Raw genomic sequence first — 17233 nt, 5'->3', positions numbered from 1 at the left:
TAAAATAAAAGTAAATGTTTTTTGTTTTTTGTTTTTTTAAATCCTTGTTTTCCAGCGAAAGCAACTGAGGCTTATAAAGGGCTAGTGACTTGCTTTAGGTCTTATAGCTAATAGGAGTTAGAGCTAAGATTTAAACAGAGGTCTAGTGCCATAGCCAGTGCATGTTTCCTGCCCCACTTCATTGTCTTTGCAGAGATGTGGACATGGAAAAATGCAAGACAAGTTCATGAGACATGAGCAAACTAGTTTGGCTGGGATTAAATGTTTGTCAGCTGGCATGAGGGAAGCGATTGGAGAAATAGGCTGAAATTAGATTGTAGAGAGCCTTAAATAGTAGACCCTGGAACTTGAATCCTAATAAGTACCAATTAGGGACTTACCAGGTAAAGAGACCATGTAGGTATTTCAAACTAATTTAATACAGGAAATCAGTAATATAGGAGTTGGAAGGCTGAAGGAGTAAAAAAGGAATAGGTAACCCATATTTAGTAATTATAGATAATAGCCTGACTAACACCCTATATTAGTGATTTATTGCTGTGGAACAAATCCCCAAATTAATGGTTTAAAACAGTACATATTTATTATTTCACAGCTTCTGTAAGTCAGGAATCCCAGCATGGCTTAACCAGATTCTCTATGTCACAATCTCTCATGAGATGGTATCAGCCAGGGTTAGGGGCTCATCTGAAGGTTTGACTGGGGAGGTATCCACCTCTAAGATCAGGTGGGTGTTGGCAGGATCAAATTTCTTGAGGGCTGTTTTGAACTGAAGGCCTCAGTACCTTGCTGGCTGTTAGTTGGGGGCTCCCCTCAGTTCTTAGCCATGTGGGTCTCTCCACTATGTGAGCTTGCTTTATCTAAGCCAGTAAGAGAGTGTACTAGCAGGATGGAAGTCAGAACCCTTTGTAACCTAACCATGGAAGTGACAGCCCTGCAATGTCACCATATTTTCTTAGAAGCAAATTACTCAAGAGCAAGAGGGGATTGCATAAGGCTGTAAATACCAAGAGGTGGGGATCACTGGGGACTATCTTAGAGGCTGCCTGCCACCCTTCCTTAGGGCTAGGGTAACAAAGCAAGAGAAGCAGAATGATCAAAACCATGGGAGCCTGCAGGAGGGGTCCCTGCACAGCCAGTGCTCAGATCGCTGAGGGAGGCACTGCGCATCTGTGCTGGGACCTCTCAGGAGGTGTGGCTCCACGTGTGCTGTGCATGCTAAGGAAAGCTGGAGGCTGGAGTCATAGGTATCTTCTGCTCCTGGAGAAATACCAGCTGGAGCAAGAAACGGAAGAGATTTCCTTCTGCCTTTCAATATACAGTCCATGCTCTCCATTGAAGAACTCTAACAGGAAGCCAATTGGCGTATGAGTTTAGGAATTGTCATTTGCAGGTTTCCCAACCCCGTGGCATAGGCTGAGAGACAATCATTAAGAAATCGTTAGAGGGCCATTAGAGGTACTCTGGGCTTGCACTGACCTGAGTCCTGTTCTCTTTCTGTCTGCTCATAACTTAGACCCATTTTTTCCTTCAGAGTCCAATTTCTCTTGGAATTATCTCCAAATCCACAGGGAGGTGACCAGCATCTGACCTAAATGTACCTGTATTCTTCCCCATAAGAGTCCAGGGATGAGGGACTAAGAGAGAAAAAAGAAAATGGCCCATGCTTTTGAGGACAGCTCATTAACATAACTGTTAGACCCTAGGAGATGCAGGGAAGAGGGTACTGTTATGGTTGCAGATACAAATAACAGTGGAGTGTCTTCTTTTTACAAAACAATATGTCAGCACATCAAAATAAAAAACACGGCCAGGCATGGTGGCTCACGCCTGTAATCCCAACACTTCGGGAGGCCAAGGCGGGCAGATCACTTGAGGTCGAGAGTTTGAGACCAGCCTGGCCAACATGGTGAAACCCCATCTCTACTAAAAATACAAAAATTAGCTAGGCTTGGTGGTGGGTGCCTATAATCCCACATACTTGGGAGGCTGAGGCAGGAGAACTGCTTGAACCCGGGAGGCAGAAGTTGCAGTGAGCCAACATCGCGCCACTGCACTCCAACCTGGGCAACAGAGTGAGACTTCTCTAAATAAATAAATAAATAAAACGTGGCTTTTGTTTCAGCAACCTTACTCCTCAGGATCTATCCATCAGAATGACGTATGTGTAACAATATTTAATTCAGCATTGTTCACAGTGGTAGAAAACTAGAAAGTCATAGTGAGTAGTGAATTAGAGCATAAGAAGGTGACATGGAAGGACTCATTTGTGTGAGAATAGCAACGTGCAGAAAACTCATCATTCCTTGGTATCTGCAGGGCCTTGGTTCTAGGCACCCTCCCTCAGATACCCAAATCTGCAGATGCTCAAGTCCCCATATAGTAGGGTGTAGTATGTGCGTATAACCTATGCACATCCTCCCATATACAGATACTCCTCAACTTACTGTGGGGTTACACCCCCATAAGCCTATTGTAAGTTGAAAACATTGTAAGTCCAAAGTGCATTTAATGCTGGCAACCCAGCCAACAGTCCCTGACTTACGACGGGTCCACTTAATGTATGATTTTTCGACCTTATGATGGTGCGGAAGCAATTCACATTCAGTAGAAGCCATAATCCCATCAAAGTCTTAAGGAGCTTCTTGACTTAACGTGGGGCTACATCCTAATAAACCCATCATACAGTTGAAAACTTGGTGAGTTGAATCATGGTAAATCAGGGACCTTCTGTGCTTTAAATCATTTCTAGGTTACTTATAATACCTCATACAATGGAAATGCTATGCACATAGTTGTTATACTATGTTGGTTTTTACATGTATTAAATTTTCTTATTGTTATTCTTTATTTTTCCAAATATTTTTGATCTGCATGCAGTTGGTTGAATCTGAGAATACGGTATTAGGGGATACAGAGGGCCAGCCGACTGTACATGTGATATGATTACACTGTTGTTAAACAATCACAGTGTCTGTCTAGATAGAGACACACACACACCCAGACATAAACATGGAAAGTATTGATGGGTGTATATGAGCTTATTAAGTTATGTATTCCCTGGATGAGGTAAAGTATGGGATGCAGTAGGGCAAGGCTTACATGTACAAAAAAGGCAGGGACCAGGAAAAAAAATGACAGCACTTAAAAATAGCATGTATGATATAATAATACTTGTCATGGATGGAAAATAATATAATAGATCTGTCAGTATTTATTGAAATATAACATTTTATAGGAATAAGTTCAAAAATAGTATATATGATACAATATTTATCATGTATGGAAAATAATATATATATCTTTAAGCTTTTTATTGAAATATAAAACTTTATAGAAATAAGTTCAAAAATCATACGTATATAATTCAATGAATTTTTACAACATGAACACACATATAAAGAAAAGCTTTAGTCTGAGCACGGCGGCTCATGCCTGTAATCCCAGCACTTTGGGAGGCCAAGGCAGGTGGATCATGAGATCAGGAATTCAAAACCAGCCTAGCCAACATGGTGAAACCCCATCTCTACTAAAAATGGAAAAATTAGCCAGGCATGGTGGCATGCGCCTGTAATCCCAGCTACTTGGGAGGCTGAGGCAGGATAATTGCATGAACCCAGGAGGCGGAGGTTGCAGTGAGCTGAGATAGCGCCACTGCACTCCAGCCTGGGCCACACAGGGCAAGACTCCCTCTCAAAAAAAAAAAAAAAAAAAAAAAAAACTTTAAAGAAGCTTTTAAGGTAGGAGTCAGACATAGGAATGTTTCAGAGGGAAAAAAATAAACTGGAAAGGAAGCAGAGGGAAGAGGAAGACCTCTCTGAGAGGTCCAGATGTGGCTGCTAAATGCTCCCCTTAGGAAAATAGGGGAGTGGGAGAGGGATACAGGGGAGGGGGGCTGGGCCCCGGGAGTGGAGGGCTTCCCTAGTGGCAGGCATGGGTCTATCAGAGCCTGCTATGGACACTGAACTGACAGTGGTTAGGGAGTAAAAAGAAATTGGAGTGAAAAGAGGATGGAGTATGGACTTGAAAGGTTGGAGGGAAAACATGAAGGTACGCACTGGAGACATCAAGAAAAGAGATTTCTCTGTAAAAGCCACAGAGAAACAAGGCTGGAAAAAGGGAAAGAGATTTCAATGAAAGCAGGAGGAATTCCTGTTGCATGTGCAGGTGAGGAGGGGTGAGAAGTCTCTAGAGCTGACCCTTTTAGAAGAAAGGAGGTGGCCCTGTGGGCAGTGCTTCCCTGGCATGGGCCTGGGCACAGGGCCTGAACTACTTGCAGGTCCCAAGAAGGGCCATGTTGCCTCTTACCTGCAGGCCTTTGTGAACACCTTCCCTCAGATTCATCTGTTTTTGTTTGTTTGTTTGTTTGTTTTGAGACAGTCTCGCATTGTTGCCCAGGCTGGAGGGCAGTGGTGCGATCTCAACTGACTGCAACCTCTGCCTCCCAGATTCAAGCGATTCTTCTGCCTCAGCCTCCCAAGTAGCTGGGATTACAGGCATGCGACACCACACCCAGCTAATTTTTTGTATTTTTAGTAGAGATGGGGTTTCACCATGTTGACCAGGCTGGTCTTCAACTCCTGACCTTGTGATCCACCCACCTCGGCCTCCCAAAGTGCTGGGATTACAGGCATGAGTCACAGCACCCGGCCTCAGATTCATCTTTATGTCAAAGCTTCAACATCACTTCCCCCAGGAAGTCTTTTCTGTCTCTCCTAGAGTGGGATCAGGCACCCTCCAGTTTGCTCCACCAAGCCCCATTCTTCTCCCATCATGGCTCTGTCAGGCTATATTTTAATTGCTTTCTCCCACTAGCCTATAAAATATACATTGGGCAAGCCCCGCCTGGCCTCTGTGTGGTGGAAGAACAAGTTGGGAGCTTGAAGATAACCAGTGGGAAAGCTGGGAGGAACCGGCGTGTGCTTTGGCACCCTTTCCTATCTGGTTGCTGTTAGACTTTGAAGAGAAATAGCGATTGGAGGGATGCAACCAGCCTTGGTCACTTGGTGCCTCTCCTCCTCATGATTTGGGTTGCAGTGGCAGAGGAGTAGGCATGGGTGGCAAACAGGACATGTTCAGTGCAGGGTCGCCTTTATCCTGGCATGGGGTAGGGGAATGGTATCAATGCAGGAGTGATGCCTTGGAAAGGGAAATCCTCTCCGGGTAGTGCAGACGCAGCTTCGGAGGGCCCAGGACAGCCCTGGCTTGGACAGGCAGAGTGCAGAGGCTGCCCTGAGGCTCGGGTGTAGGTGCCTCTGAAGGCTGGTGGTTGTTAAACCCTAGCACGCAGCCCGAGAGTCGGTGCCTCTCTCAGAAGTGCTCTTGCCTGCCTCCCTGATGGGTGATGAGCTCTTTCTTCTGGCACTTTGGCATGGAAATGACCTTTCACAAAGCTCGCAAGGCCCAGGGTTTGAAGCCTTTCTGTTTTTCAAAGCAACAGTAGTGGCCACCCCATATTGGCTATTTTTATGTGCTATTTCATGTTTTGTCTCAGGCAGTCCTTAAAGTAACCCTACGAGGTAGGTGATGATTCCGTATTTCACAGTTAAGGATAGTGAACCGGAAACATTAGCTAACTTTCCCCAGATCTCCCTGTTAGTAAATGGCAGGGCCAGGATTGGAATTCAGCTCTTCCTGGGATCAGAGCTTATGCTCTTAACCCCTGTGATACTCCTTGGCTCAGTGTTCCTAGAAGGCAATTCAGGGGTTGCCAGTTAGTGACAGAAGGAAGAGTGGGGCCAGTCGTGGTGGCTCACGCCTGTAATCCCAGCACTTTGGGAGGCCAAGGTGGGCGAATCACTTGAGGTCAGGAGTTCAAAGCCAGCCTGGCCAACATGGTGAAACCCTGTCTGTACTAAAAATACAAAAATTAGCCGGGCATGGTGGTGCATGCCTGTAATTCCAGCTACTTGGGAGGCTGAGGTAGGAAAATCAAACCCAGGAGGTAGAGGTTGCAGTGAGCCAAGATCGCGCCACAGCACTCCAACCTGGGTGACAGAGTGAGTCAGACTCCATCTCAAAAAAAGAAGGAAGAGTGGTCAGAGGTGAAGTGCAGCAGGGATTATGCCAGGGGCTCCTTCCTACCTATGACTTCTGCAGACACCTCACTTTGCACAGTAGCAGCCCCCATAGATTTGGGATCTGACTGGGGACTGTTTGCTCATCATGTTATTACTTAACAGTGCTTAGTAATGTTTTCGAGTTGAGTTTTCTTATTGAAGCAGATGCTTTTATTCTGGTTTTTTTAAATTTAAATTTAGCTTTGTTTCCTTTGCATTGTTCTCCTGAGTAAAATAATGATCACTCAACTCAAACATCCGTGTATCAGGGAGCTGTTGTATTATAGAAATCCAGTTTAAAGGTAAGACTTTTAAAGTGAAAAACATCATTGTGTGTGGAAATAAGCATCCTTTAATGTATCTGTTTGGATGGACTTCAGAATTTCAGAGAAGGAGATTAGATACCTTTTGCTATATTTCTAAGAAGCTGTTCCTCACTCTTTCTCCTCCCTATTCCCCTCAATTTTTTCAGATCACACACCCAGCTGGCTGCATGTCTCAGTTTATAAAGTTCTTTGGAGAACAGATCCTCATCCTCTGGAAATTTGCCTTACTTCGAAAGCGCATTTTGATATTTTCTCCCCCACCTGTGGGCGTGGTGTGCTATAGAGGTAACCAGAAGCCAGAGTCAGGAGTGCTGCTTAAATCCCTGGAGCAGAAACTGCTTGAGTCTTTCTGTCACTGACCAAGTTTGGAAGAGCTTGGGCCACATCCAGGGGATGGGGTTTTAAGCCCGGGAGTGACCTGATTGGCTGTGAACACTGTTGACAATGTAGAAGATGGGTTGGATGACACATCAGTGGCCTGGCCAAAGATTAGGGCTGGATTAAAGCAGAGAAGATGCATTCTAGATGGATTTAAGAGAAACTGGACAAAACTTGTTGTCTGATTGGGTTGTAAAAGTTCTGATGTGTGTGAGGTTGCAGTGGAAGAAGAGTCTAGGATAACAAGGGTGGTGGGGCCACCAGATGGGGGACGGAGGAGGAGCCGGGGGCTGGCTTGATAAGGTTAGTGTGGGATGTGATGAGGGTGTGCTGCCTTGAGACCTTCACAGCAGGGGTGTCTGCCCACCCTGCCTAGCTGGGTCGGGACCTGTGGGCGTTTGAGCTGGAGATAAAGATTTGAGGGTGGTAGATTATTTCTGCACTCATATCCAGGATGGACAGCGTTACCTGGGGAAAGTACAAGTGTGGAGGGGTGTTCCAGGCACAGGAAGTGGACCAGAAAGGTGGAAGGACAGAAAGGACTAGGGAGGGACAGGCAGAAGGGGGAACCGGAAGACACAAGGGTTACAGAGGCCGGAGTTCTGACAAGGTCAAATTCTAAGCAAGACCAGCTAGAGAAAGACTGAGAAATGTTTATTGGGTTTGGGAAGCACGTTGTTGACGTCACCTTGAGGGGTCAGTTTCTGCCATGGCACCCCAAAAGGCTTGCCACCTCCAGTCTCCTCAGAACGCCAGGACCACCTGGATCCTGAAGCACCAGATAGCTTGGAGCAGAGGTGTTGAGCCGCAGGCTCCGAGGGAGGAAGGGCTGTGGAGGGGCAGACCCTCCCCGCTCACCTCCTCTGTCCCCACAGTGTACTGCTGCTGCTGCTTGGCCAACGTTTCACTGCCTGGCATCGGGGGCACCATTCCTGAGTCCAAGCCTTTCTTCTACGTGAACGTGGCTGACATCGAGAGCCTGGAGGTAGAGGTGTCCTATGTGGCCTGTGAGTATGGGGCCCTCCCCTCATCTTGCCCTCAGGTCCCAGCCCTGCTCCTCCCAGACACAGGGCTCCTGGGAGCCTTGTTTCCCAGTGGGGTCGGGTGGGTTCCCACCTCTCTAACCCCGGGTTCCACAGGCACCACAGAGAAGATATTCGAGGAGAAGCGGGAGCTGTATGACGTCTACGTGGATAACCAGAATGTGAAGACACACCACGACCACCTGCAGCCGCTGCTGAAGATCAACAGTGCTGACAGGGAGAAGTACCGCCGGCTCAATGAGCAGAGGTAGTGGCAGCTAAGGGGAGAACCAGGGGCTCCACCCTCCTCAGGGCAGCTCCAGCATGGGGGTCTCTGCAAAGCCTGTCTTCTGCCCCTTCCCTGACACATTTCTGCCAGTCTCCATGCTGCCTGGGATGGAGATGGAAATGAAGGGAAGCCCCGCAGTAGAAGAGGCCAGGCTCCCTGTATGCTGCCCTGATAGGAGGGGAGTAGATCCACAGTGCTGGTTTCTTTCTTCTAATGGACTTTGGAATCTGTGGAAATTACCTTAGCTGCCAGCTGCTCTCCACGTGACCTTTAGATGTACCTGTGTGTGCGGCTTAGAAGCACCTTGACTGAGCACCTTCATTGTGTTGGTCGCCGTATTAGAAGCTTGCTTATATGTATCTGATGTCATTGTCAATAATCTGGTGATCCTATGAAATAAGTATTATCATCATCATCATGCCCTTCTGATAGACAACTAGGAGATTGTTACTTGCCTAAGATTACCAGGGGCAGAACTGGCCCTGGACCCCAGGGATTTTGAGTCCAAACCCTGTTGATCCCTTTTCTGGCTGGTGCTGCTTCCTGGGAGGTGGTGGCCCATTGAAGATGCCTGGCTGAGGCCTCACCTGTGACTGTGGTCCTGGTACCTGCACCAGAGTCTCACGGTGATCTTCCCAACAGGCAGATGCTGTTGTACTCCCAGGAAGTAGAAGAAGACTACAACCCTTATGAAGAGGACCTCTTCGTGCTGTGAGTCCTGGGGCCGTGGATGTGGAGTCTCCCTGAGGATCCCTTCGGCACTGAGTGAACTGCATCCCTCCCATGTCATTCACTGCGGGCCAGGGATGCTGTTTATTGCTGCCAAGGGCACTTAGAGCCGGGCTCCTTACAGAGGCGAACCTGAGCCCTGAAATGCCATTAGGGGGAACCCAGAGGACTTAGGGAAAGAAGCAGGGCCCTTAAGAGAAAACAGGAGTCTTAGTGTTTCTTTCCTTGTTGGGCTTTTACATCGAGGATGTCCACCGCCTGGAAGCTCTGTCTGTCCCTCAGGACTCAGGGACTTCTCATTTCCATTGCCTCCTTTGAATAGAGTAGTTCCTTGCGCTGAATATTATGGGATAATCTGAAATTTTAATTCTTGAATCAAATGAAATCTCTTTGCCCCGTAGGTGCAGAAGCCAGGGCCTTTCCACCTCACAGTACTGATTTCATTCCTAGACAGCTGGGTGAAGTAGCCTTCTGTGGCATCAACTGAATTCTCCCAGCTTCCTTTTTGGTCTTCCAGGGGTGAGGTTGTGGTTTGATGTTGAAAACTTAATGTGGGCATTTCTACAAAAGTGTAGCACCTTGATTCTAATAGTGGACTTCCTAAAACCTACATCCTGTTTAGGTGGAAAGTATCTGAGACTTGAGCACAGCCACAGTCTCATCCAGGTATGACATGTGCCACTGTGTCTGAAATTCCTGAGCACCCAGGGCCGCTTCAGGCACCAGGCACTTTGCCGACCTGAGAGCTGTATGGGGCTGGACTGTCTAGTCTAACTAGACAGTGAACGCTGTCCTGAACAGGGCTTGTTTGTTCATAAAGCACTCTAAAGCGGTGACTTTTAAATCTTGATCTGTGCATAATCTCACTCCTCCCAAAGAGTCATCAAGGGAGAGCAAACACCCAAGGGTAACGTTGGCTCACGTTCATTTTGTTGTTGTTGTTGTTGAATTTTTGCTTCCTCCTATGACTAAGCAGAAAGAGAGAAAAGCAGTGTTTGGGGGCCTCTTCTCAGGCTGTTTAAACCCAGGTCACTTCCCTCAACAGGAAAATGGATTTTGACAGGCCATCTTGCTTAGAGATTTCCCTAATCACACCATAATTAATGCCAAATGGTTTCTTTGCTAACCTTAGTAGCACTTGAATAATTAACTTTTACTCTTTTCTTCTTTTAAAAGATACCTGCGAATCCACTGAAAAGTACATTAAACAAAACAGTATAGTTTTGGTTCCCCATATGTGGATTATCTGGTGAGCTTTTTATTCCCCCCTCCTTCCTTTCCTGTGTCTTGTCTTCCAAATGCAGGTTTTTCCTAGAACAAAACAACCGGATATTTCAGACTTTGTTGGAGGTGTCTGCCAGTCAAGACAAAACTCTGACAGCAGAGCATGCCCGGGGCATGGGCCTAGACCCCCAAGGAGACCGGAGCTTTCTCCTGGACCTGCTGGAGGCCTATGGCATTGATGTCATGCTGGTTATCGACAACCCCTGTTGCCCGTAGGAGGAGCCAACAGGACTGGGAGCCGCTTCACGTGGGATGTCAGCAGCCCGGAGTTCACCCCAGGCCCCGAGAGGGCCTCATTTTTTATTAAGTTGACACAAAGGAATATTGTTTATACTTTCCAACAAACATAATTTTTGCAATTTCCTTTCTGCCCTTTTCCCTAGAGATAAGGTGAGATCACCTTGGTTTTGTGTCCTGCCGTGTTAGGATATTGGAATCTGCCACTTTCTCCCAGAGCTGCTGGTCCTTTGGGCTTGGTCATGGGAGTTGTATCACTAGAAGTAGGCTGAGCTCTGGAAACATTGGGATGGACTGTTCAGAAAGTCTGTGTGGTCTTTGTCCCTTGATGTATTTGAGAATAAGACAACCACCTGTCCCCTGTGGCCTTAGATGTTCATCTGCCTAAAGGCAGAAACTAGACCAGATGATCTTTTAAGGTTTTTAGTAGTTCTAGGAGTCTATAGTCTTGGGATCAAATCCCTTTTCTTGTTCATTAGGGCAACTTTATGTCTTCTCTGTTTACTTGAGTAGGGACCACAAAGAGGGAAAAAAGGATGTTTCTGACACCAAATATGAGCTTATCTTATGGTCAGAATGAAAGAGGTTGCTTATCAGTGAGCTGAAAACTAAAATTATAGAATGAAGCCTGGAAACCTTCCTCAGAGTAACTTGATGGTGGCCATGCAATGTAATGTTCCTCTTTGTCTGAACCTTCCTCCTCTTGGGATGAATTGGTGAATTGCTAAGGGCCAGTGCTGGCCTTGGAGCTTGCAAGCAAATTAATTTTCCAGTTTAGTCTCTTAAGGGTTCAATAATGCTCTTGGAGTAAGTTGGGTATTTTTAAAGGCTGAAGTTTGGGCTACCGGAGGATAGAGCAATTGAAGTTCGAGCAGGATGGAGAAGCCACTCTAAGTCTCTTCATCTGGACACGAGTTCTCTGGAGGCATTAGCAGCAGCACCTCTGGGTCAACACAGATTTACTGGATTCCAAAATCTAGCAAGGATCTGAGCTGGTTAACTCAGAGGGTGGAGCACGATGCTAACAAGACGGTTTATCATTTTGGACCCCTCACAAACACACTTCTCTTTAGCAGAGGTGACATTCCTTAGGCTAAATAATTGGATCCAGGGACATAACAGATTTGTTGAGAGAAAATGTGGCAGTGCCTTCACCCGGGACAGTGGTCAGGAAGCCCTGAGCATCCCTGATGGATTTATCCATCCTCTTCTGAAGTGCTCTGCTCTAGGCTGGGTCCTGTTGCCACCTGCCTGTTCTCTGGTTGGCTTTTGCAGGAGGGCAGCTTACGTGTTTGTCAACCAGTTAGAAAGCCAGTTCCTGTGGGTCGAGTTTAGGCCTTTTTGGCCATAGTTGAGAATTTTGACTTGGGATACTGGGTTGTTGGTGACAAATAATGTCTTCCTTTTCCCCCTTCCCGCCTGGCTCGGTTATGGGAATAGCCGTCAGTGCATCCATGTCTGCGACCAACACCCAGCCAGACTAACATACACAGCAGGGAGAAATAACATTCAAATGGTGGTTCACACATCTCATCTCAAGATAAGGTTCTTAGGGTTCACTGCTTTATTCAAAAGTGTTTTCACTGTAGCTCCTTCATATGGAATATCAAAACTGAAGAAATTCACATGTGGAAATGCAAATAGACATTGATTAATCAAGGTAGCATCTTTATGTAAATATATAAATAAGTTTGGGCATTGAAATGTAAACTGTACAGCTAATAGACTTTTCTCGTCTGCAATGTGGGTTGCTGTCATTTCAGTAATGTGTATGTTTACAAAAGAAAAAAAAATCTGTGTTTCGAGGTTGAAGCCTCACCTTTTATTCTCCTTTACATGCAACCCTCTCCTCTTGCCTCTCAAGGGTTGAGGGGTCCTTTCTGTCAAGTAATGGTTATTTTTCGTGGTATCCTGAGGTTCAGGGTGTTTTAAGCTGGGGGTAGGTGGTTAGAGGCAGGAGTAGAAGTGAAAGGAAAGGTCTGATTCTCCTAGAGGACACAAGAAGATCTCCTTTTTCTGGAATTAGGGAATCTGCCGGAAGGAGCTGTTTGAGGCATTTCAGCTCTGAGCCTGCTATATGCAAACACTGCAGTTTTAACTGCAAGCTCAGAAGTGCTGGTATAAACGTAGCAGGGTGAGAATGAAGTTCCTGTTTTTTCCTTTGAATGGTGAGTCAGGGCTTCTGGGTTCCCTTAACTTTGTGCTTGTCTCGGTAGCTTTCTGTCTCACATCTCCACGTGTCCACCCTCCTGCTCATGCAGAGGGCCAGGGTATGGGTGGCCCCAGAGGAGAATGTGCCAGTGAGGCAGTGCCATGTTTCAGGTCATAGGGGCCTTGGGCTCAGCTGACCCCAATGCAGAACTTCTCCCTTTAAGAGAGATTCCAATAAATTGGTCCTTCCCTACCTTGCCAGCTTCTTCATAGGACCAGAAATCTTGTGCAGAGCCTCTGCTTGGCTGAACAGCGTGTGCTTTATCTCTTCAGTTACCTTTGCCACTGTTGAGCATCCTCAGAGTATGTCTTGCCTGGGCTATGAAGTGGAGTCTGTGGCCTCGGAAATCACCTTTCGAAGCCTTGCTCTGTGCCAGATTCTGCTCCCCAACATGACAAATTAACAGGCACAACCCAGGATCCTTTGCTACCAGTTCTCTACTAGGGAATTCCACAGTGGCAGCAGAAGCTAGGAGCCATGTGGACCTGCTTTTCTGCCAGTCTTGAAATATTTTCTGAGAAACCATCTGCTTTTGTTCAGAAGAAAGTGCTGAACATCGTTCACAGACTTTTAGGTCTGTAAGCTCTTTAGGGGCGGGCATTATGATGACCACTAGCCTCCTGGAGGAGGGTTGGATACCTGTGATGTGACACCTTCTGCCACCATCTCCTGCCGGGCCTCAGCCCTCGCCTGCCTGAGCAGGCCTAGTTCTCCTGTGAAGCTGTCAGCCTGATCTCATGCCACACTGTGAAATGAACTATGTGCCAGTTTGGAAATAATTGCTGACCTGAGATGCTGGCTGGGCTGCCCTATTGTTCCTGAATAAGTCAGAAGAAATTCCAGGTGGGAGTAGAATTCAGGTTTGGGGCTCGTTGGTATCCATGTAAAATATGACAAAGGCCTGTTCAAGAGGGTATTTTCAATTCTGTAGGCTCAGCAGATGATACTACCCAGCCTTTGGGAAAATGTCCAGTTGGCCCCTGGCTTAGGACTCTCCACAAGGAGTTTGAAATGGTAGGGCTTATCCCCTACCAGACTAAAAGTATGGCCCAAATTATGTGTTTAGAATTTGCTTGGCCTTTAAACATGAACCATTCCCTATGCCTGGTAGAGACCATTCCAGTGTCAGTGTCCCACCTTGGACCTGTACAGTCCTCAGTAAATTATGATTGCAATGAATTAGAAGGCTTTTGCCTTCCATATCCATCATCCATTATAGCATCTGTGCTTCCATCTGGTTAGGGGGAGGGAAGCTGAAATCATTGATGTATCAATAGAAGTAATTTAGCTTAGGAACTTGCATCTATAACTTACCTTGTTTTGTTCCACTTTAAAGTCAAGAGAAGAAAGTTAAGATAGCACACAGGTGCACATGCTTCCAGATGCCACATGTGAACATTTGTTGATCATGTGACTACCGATGACACTTTAGCTAGAAGATAAATTAAATCTTAGCTAAATCATTGTTTTTCCTTCTGGTGGCTATGAGGATGAATTTGCTCTCAGTCTTGATGCACTGAAAGCCCTTCAAACACAGTAAAAGATGAAATCACTCATCTTTAAACTGAGGCCTTCAGGGAAGCTTTTGTAAAGGACAGTAATGAATTAGGCTTTCAGTTTTAGGACATCAACCCTCCGAGAAGAGGCAGAGACCCAAGGGACCATTTATTTCCCTTTGCAACTGCATAGCCCAGGGAATGGATTGAGATGCTTTCTCCAGACCCTGTATAGGTCAACCTTGCAGAGGTAAAGGAGGAGGGGCAGGTGGATGAATAAAATAGGATAATGCTCAGCTTGGCAGTGGACTTGCCTTAGTGTGATGACAGGTATAACATGGGCAAGACAATTAGAATGGGGACCAATATGCCAGGCATGGGCTTTTATCTCCCTAGTAGATCCCAAGCTAGTAGGCTTGGATTCTGCCAAATGGCCAGCCCTCCTGTCTTCTCCCCGTACCTTGTAGTTAGACCGAGGTGAGAATCCTGCTGACCCCAGTCCCATCCCCTCTCATTTCAGGAAAACCCTTTTGTGATTCAGGTAGGGGGAGAGGAGGAGTTAAGGGCTCTGTTTACTCCCAAGTCATGGATTTTTAATATTCCATTTTTATTACTAATATACCTCTCTTCCTAGAAGCTACTGGAGTATTGAGTGTTGTGGGAAAAGGCTAACTGTGAATTAAGTTAATGTTTTTCTTATAAGAAATGGAAGTTTATTTTTTTATTGATATTACTATGTGATGAACTGAGTATGCATATACTGAAATGGAAGGAAATTTTAAAACTATTATTCTAGAAGAAATGGGCAGTTTTGTAATTTGGTGGTGGCTGAGACCCCATAGAAGTTTTACTATGTAAATAATTTGGAGAGTGAATAAGGAGATTGTGCTATGAAATCCTGACAGCGCTCTTTAGGAGGCAGACTTGACAGTCCTAGGAAGGTTGACATAAAAATACCAACCTTCAGTAAAGCTCTAGTACAAAAAAGGGTAAATGTCATCATTCTTATTTTTAGGCCTCTTTCTTGAGAGAGGTGGGAGTGGGAGGTAGTGTTATAACTGGCACTTTAATTTGTTTTTGGAACTAGAATTTAGGGGCAGTTGGATGAAATTGCAAATTTAGAAGGGGAATAAGAATTTTCTAGTGCTATATAAAGAAATGATGATGGAGACAAAAGCCTTGCTTTCCTCTTTTTAGAATTTATTTTCGATTTTTAGCATACTGTGGGGCTTTTAGAGCTAATATGATCTAAATTCAGAAAATTTAATTTTCATAGTAGGCCAGGTGTGAATTACTTATGTTTGCTATAGAATGCTTATTTAGACTAACAATAAATTTACTTTGCTTTCTAAGGCCAGTCAGCGAATGTGGGGATGAGGCAGGATGTTTTAAATGAGCCAGAGATGATCCACAAAGTGAACAGTCGACACAGAGGTCTTTGAGTTGGATGGTTGCAAATATATTGACATTAGAGTGAAAACTCCTTCCTTTGGGTAAACTAAAGAAAGATAAAGTATACTAAAAAATTTTAAGATGGTGTTATACAAAAAAAAGTTTGGGTCTAACGTGTCCACAAAGACTGTCAAGTGAAGAATGGTGGAGATTCTTGGTGTTTGAGCAGCCAACCTGGATGAGTGACTTCAGGGACAGAGCAGAGGAAAGCAAAATGAATTTCCTTTATTTACCCAAAACTTGTTGACTGAATTTTTGTATAGGTCCGGGAAAATAAGCCTAAACAAATAGTTGTAGCCTTAGAAAAACTGTTTTCCCATTTCTTTCTGAGTTAGAATCAGCATAGCCTCCCTGTCGCCTTAAATGTAAAAATCCTATTTTGATTAATACCCCAGCCTAAGAGTTATAGCAATACGAGAGACTGAATCTATTTTTGTTTCGGGTCTTTACCTCATATTATGAAATTAGTAAGACACTTCATAGATTTTGCCCTGAATACTGGTGTGCCCAGGTATGCCGTGCTCTCTCTCTGTTTCCAGTGGTGGTAATTTTAAGGCCTAAAGAAAGCTGGGGTTAATCCTGAAGCTAAAAGTAAATGTTTCTTGAATTGATTTTGTTCTATGGTACAAATAACATCTATGAATATCATATCTGTATATATCTGAACCAAGTTGTGTGCAGAGAGGTTGATATAACTATATTTACAGAAAATGATTTTTACAATTAAAGTTCACATTTTAACATGAACATGCGTGCTGCAATCCCTTCTCCAGTCCGAGAAATGTGGTTTGTGGTAGGAAGGAATGGTGGCCTACTCCATGAGCAGAGCCTGTGGGGGCTGAACCTGACTTCACTTACAGTGATGATGGAGGAGATTGGGGAGCTGCTACCTGTCCTTCTAGAAGCCACGGTCTGGACAAACTTTCTCCAGGTAATGGGAAACAAAGTTGGGAATAACTGCGCCACCCAGAAGAGCCAGGGCTGTGTACCCTTAATTACATCAGGAAACTTCTAGAATCCCACAGAGACCACCACCCTTTTACTTTACAAACTCTCTTATCAAAGTTCAGTTTAAAACTTTATGTACTTGGTATATATTTGGTATATGTGTATATTCTAAACTTTTATTTCATTTTTAACCTCTTGGGGAGTTACAGTATGTATTTAGAACCGGTATAGAGTACATTGCTATTGGTGGCTCTGTAAATCAAATGGCCTGGATTCAAAGTCAGGTTCCTATTTTCTGTGCTATGTAACCATATATTATTACAGGCTGAGTATCCCTTATTCGAAATGCTTGGGACTTAGAAGTATTTTCAGATTTCAGATGTTTTAGGATTTTAGAATCTTTGCATTATAAATCCAAAATCCAAAATGTTCCACTGGGCACTTCCTTTAAGGATCATGGTGGCACTCAAAAACTTTCGGATTTTGGAGCATTTCAGATTTCGCCTTTTCAGATTAGGGATGCTCAACCTGTAGCTACTTCCTAGGGTTGTTGTGAGAACTGATGCATCAGTTACATATGTGAAGCACTGGCACTTAGGAAATATAACTGCATCCAGATATGTGCAAAACAGCTGTGAGGGAAAGGAAAAAAGCTTTATTTAAAACCCTATCTTAATAGAAAGCAACTACGGGTTTTTTTTTTTTTTTTTTTTTTTTTTTTTTTTTTTTTTTTTTTTTGAGACAGAGTCTTGCTCTGTCACCCAGGCTGGAGTGCAGAGTGGTGCGATCCCGGCTCACTGC

General features: G+C 45.0%; 1 protein-coding gene across 1 annotated transcript in view; it reads left to right on the top strand.

Annotated features, from left to right (window-relative positions):
• DENND11 (DENN domain containing 11) overlaps positions 1–16231 on the top strand; it is a 45134-nt gene extending 28903 nt beyond the window's left edge. The window contains exons 5-9 of the mRNA XM_034965115.3: positions 6532–6670; positions 7639–7770; positions 7903–8053; positions 8717–8785; positions 10108–16231. Coding sequence (XP_034821006.2) covers positions 6532–6670; positions 7639–7770; positions 7903–8053; positions 8717–8785; positions 10108–10303 — 687 coding nt within the window. The 3' untranslated portion in view covers positions 10304–16231. The remainder of the gene's footprint in view (positions 1–6531; positions 6671–7638; positions 7771–7902; positions 8054–8716; positions 8786–10107) is intronic.
• Positions 16232–17233: the final 1002 nt, after the last annotated feature.

The sequence above is a fragment of the Pan paniscus genome, chromosome 6 (genome assembly GCF_029289425.2).
Source record: "Pan paniscus chromosome 6, NHGRI_mPanPan1-v2.0_pri, whole genome shotgun sequence".
Classification (NCBI taxonomy): Eukaryota; Metazoa; Chordata; class Mammalia; order Primates; family Hominidae; genus Pan; species Pan paniscus.
This window is presented reverse-complemented; position numbering and strand designations above follow the sequence as displayed.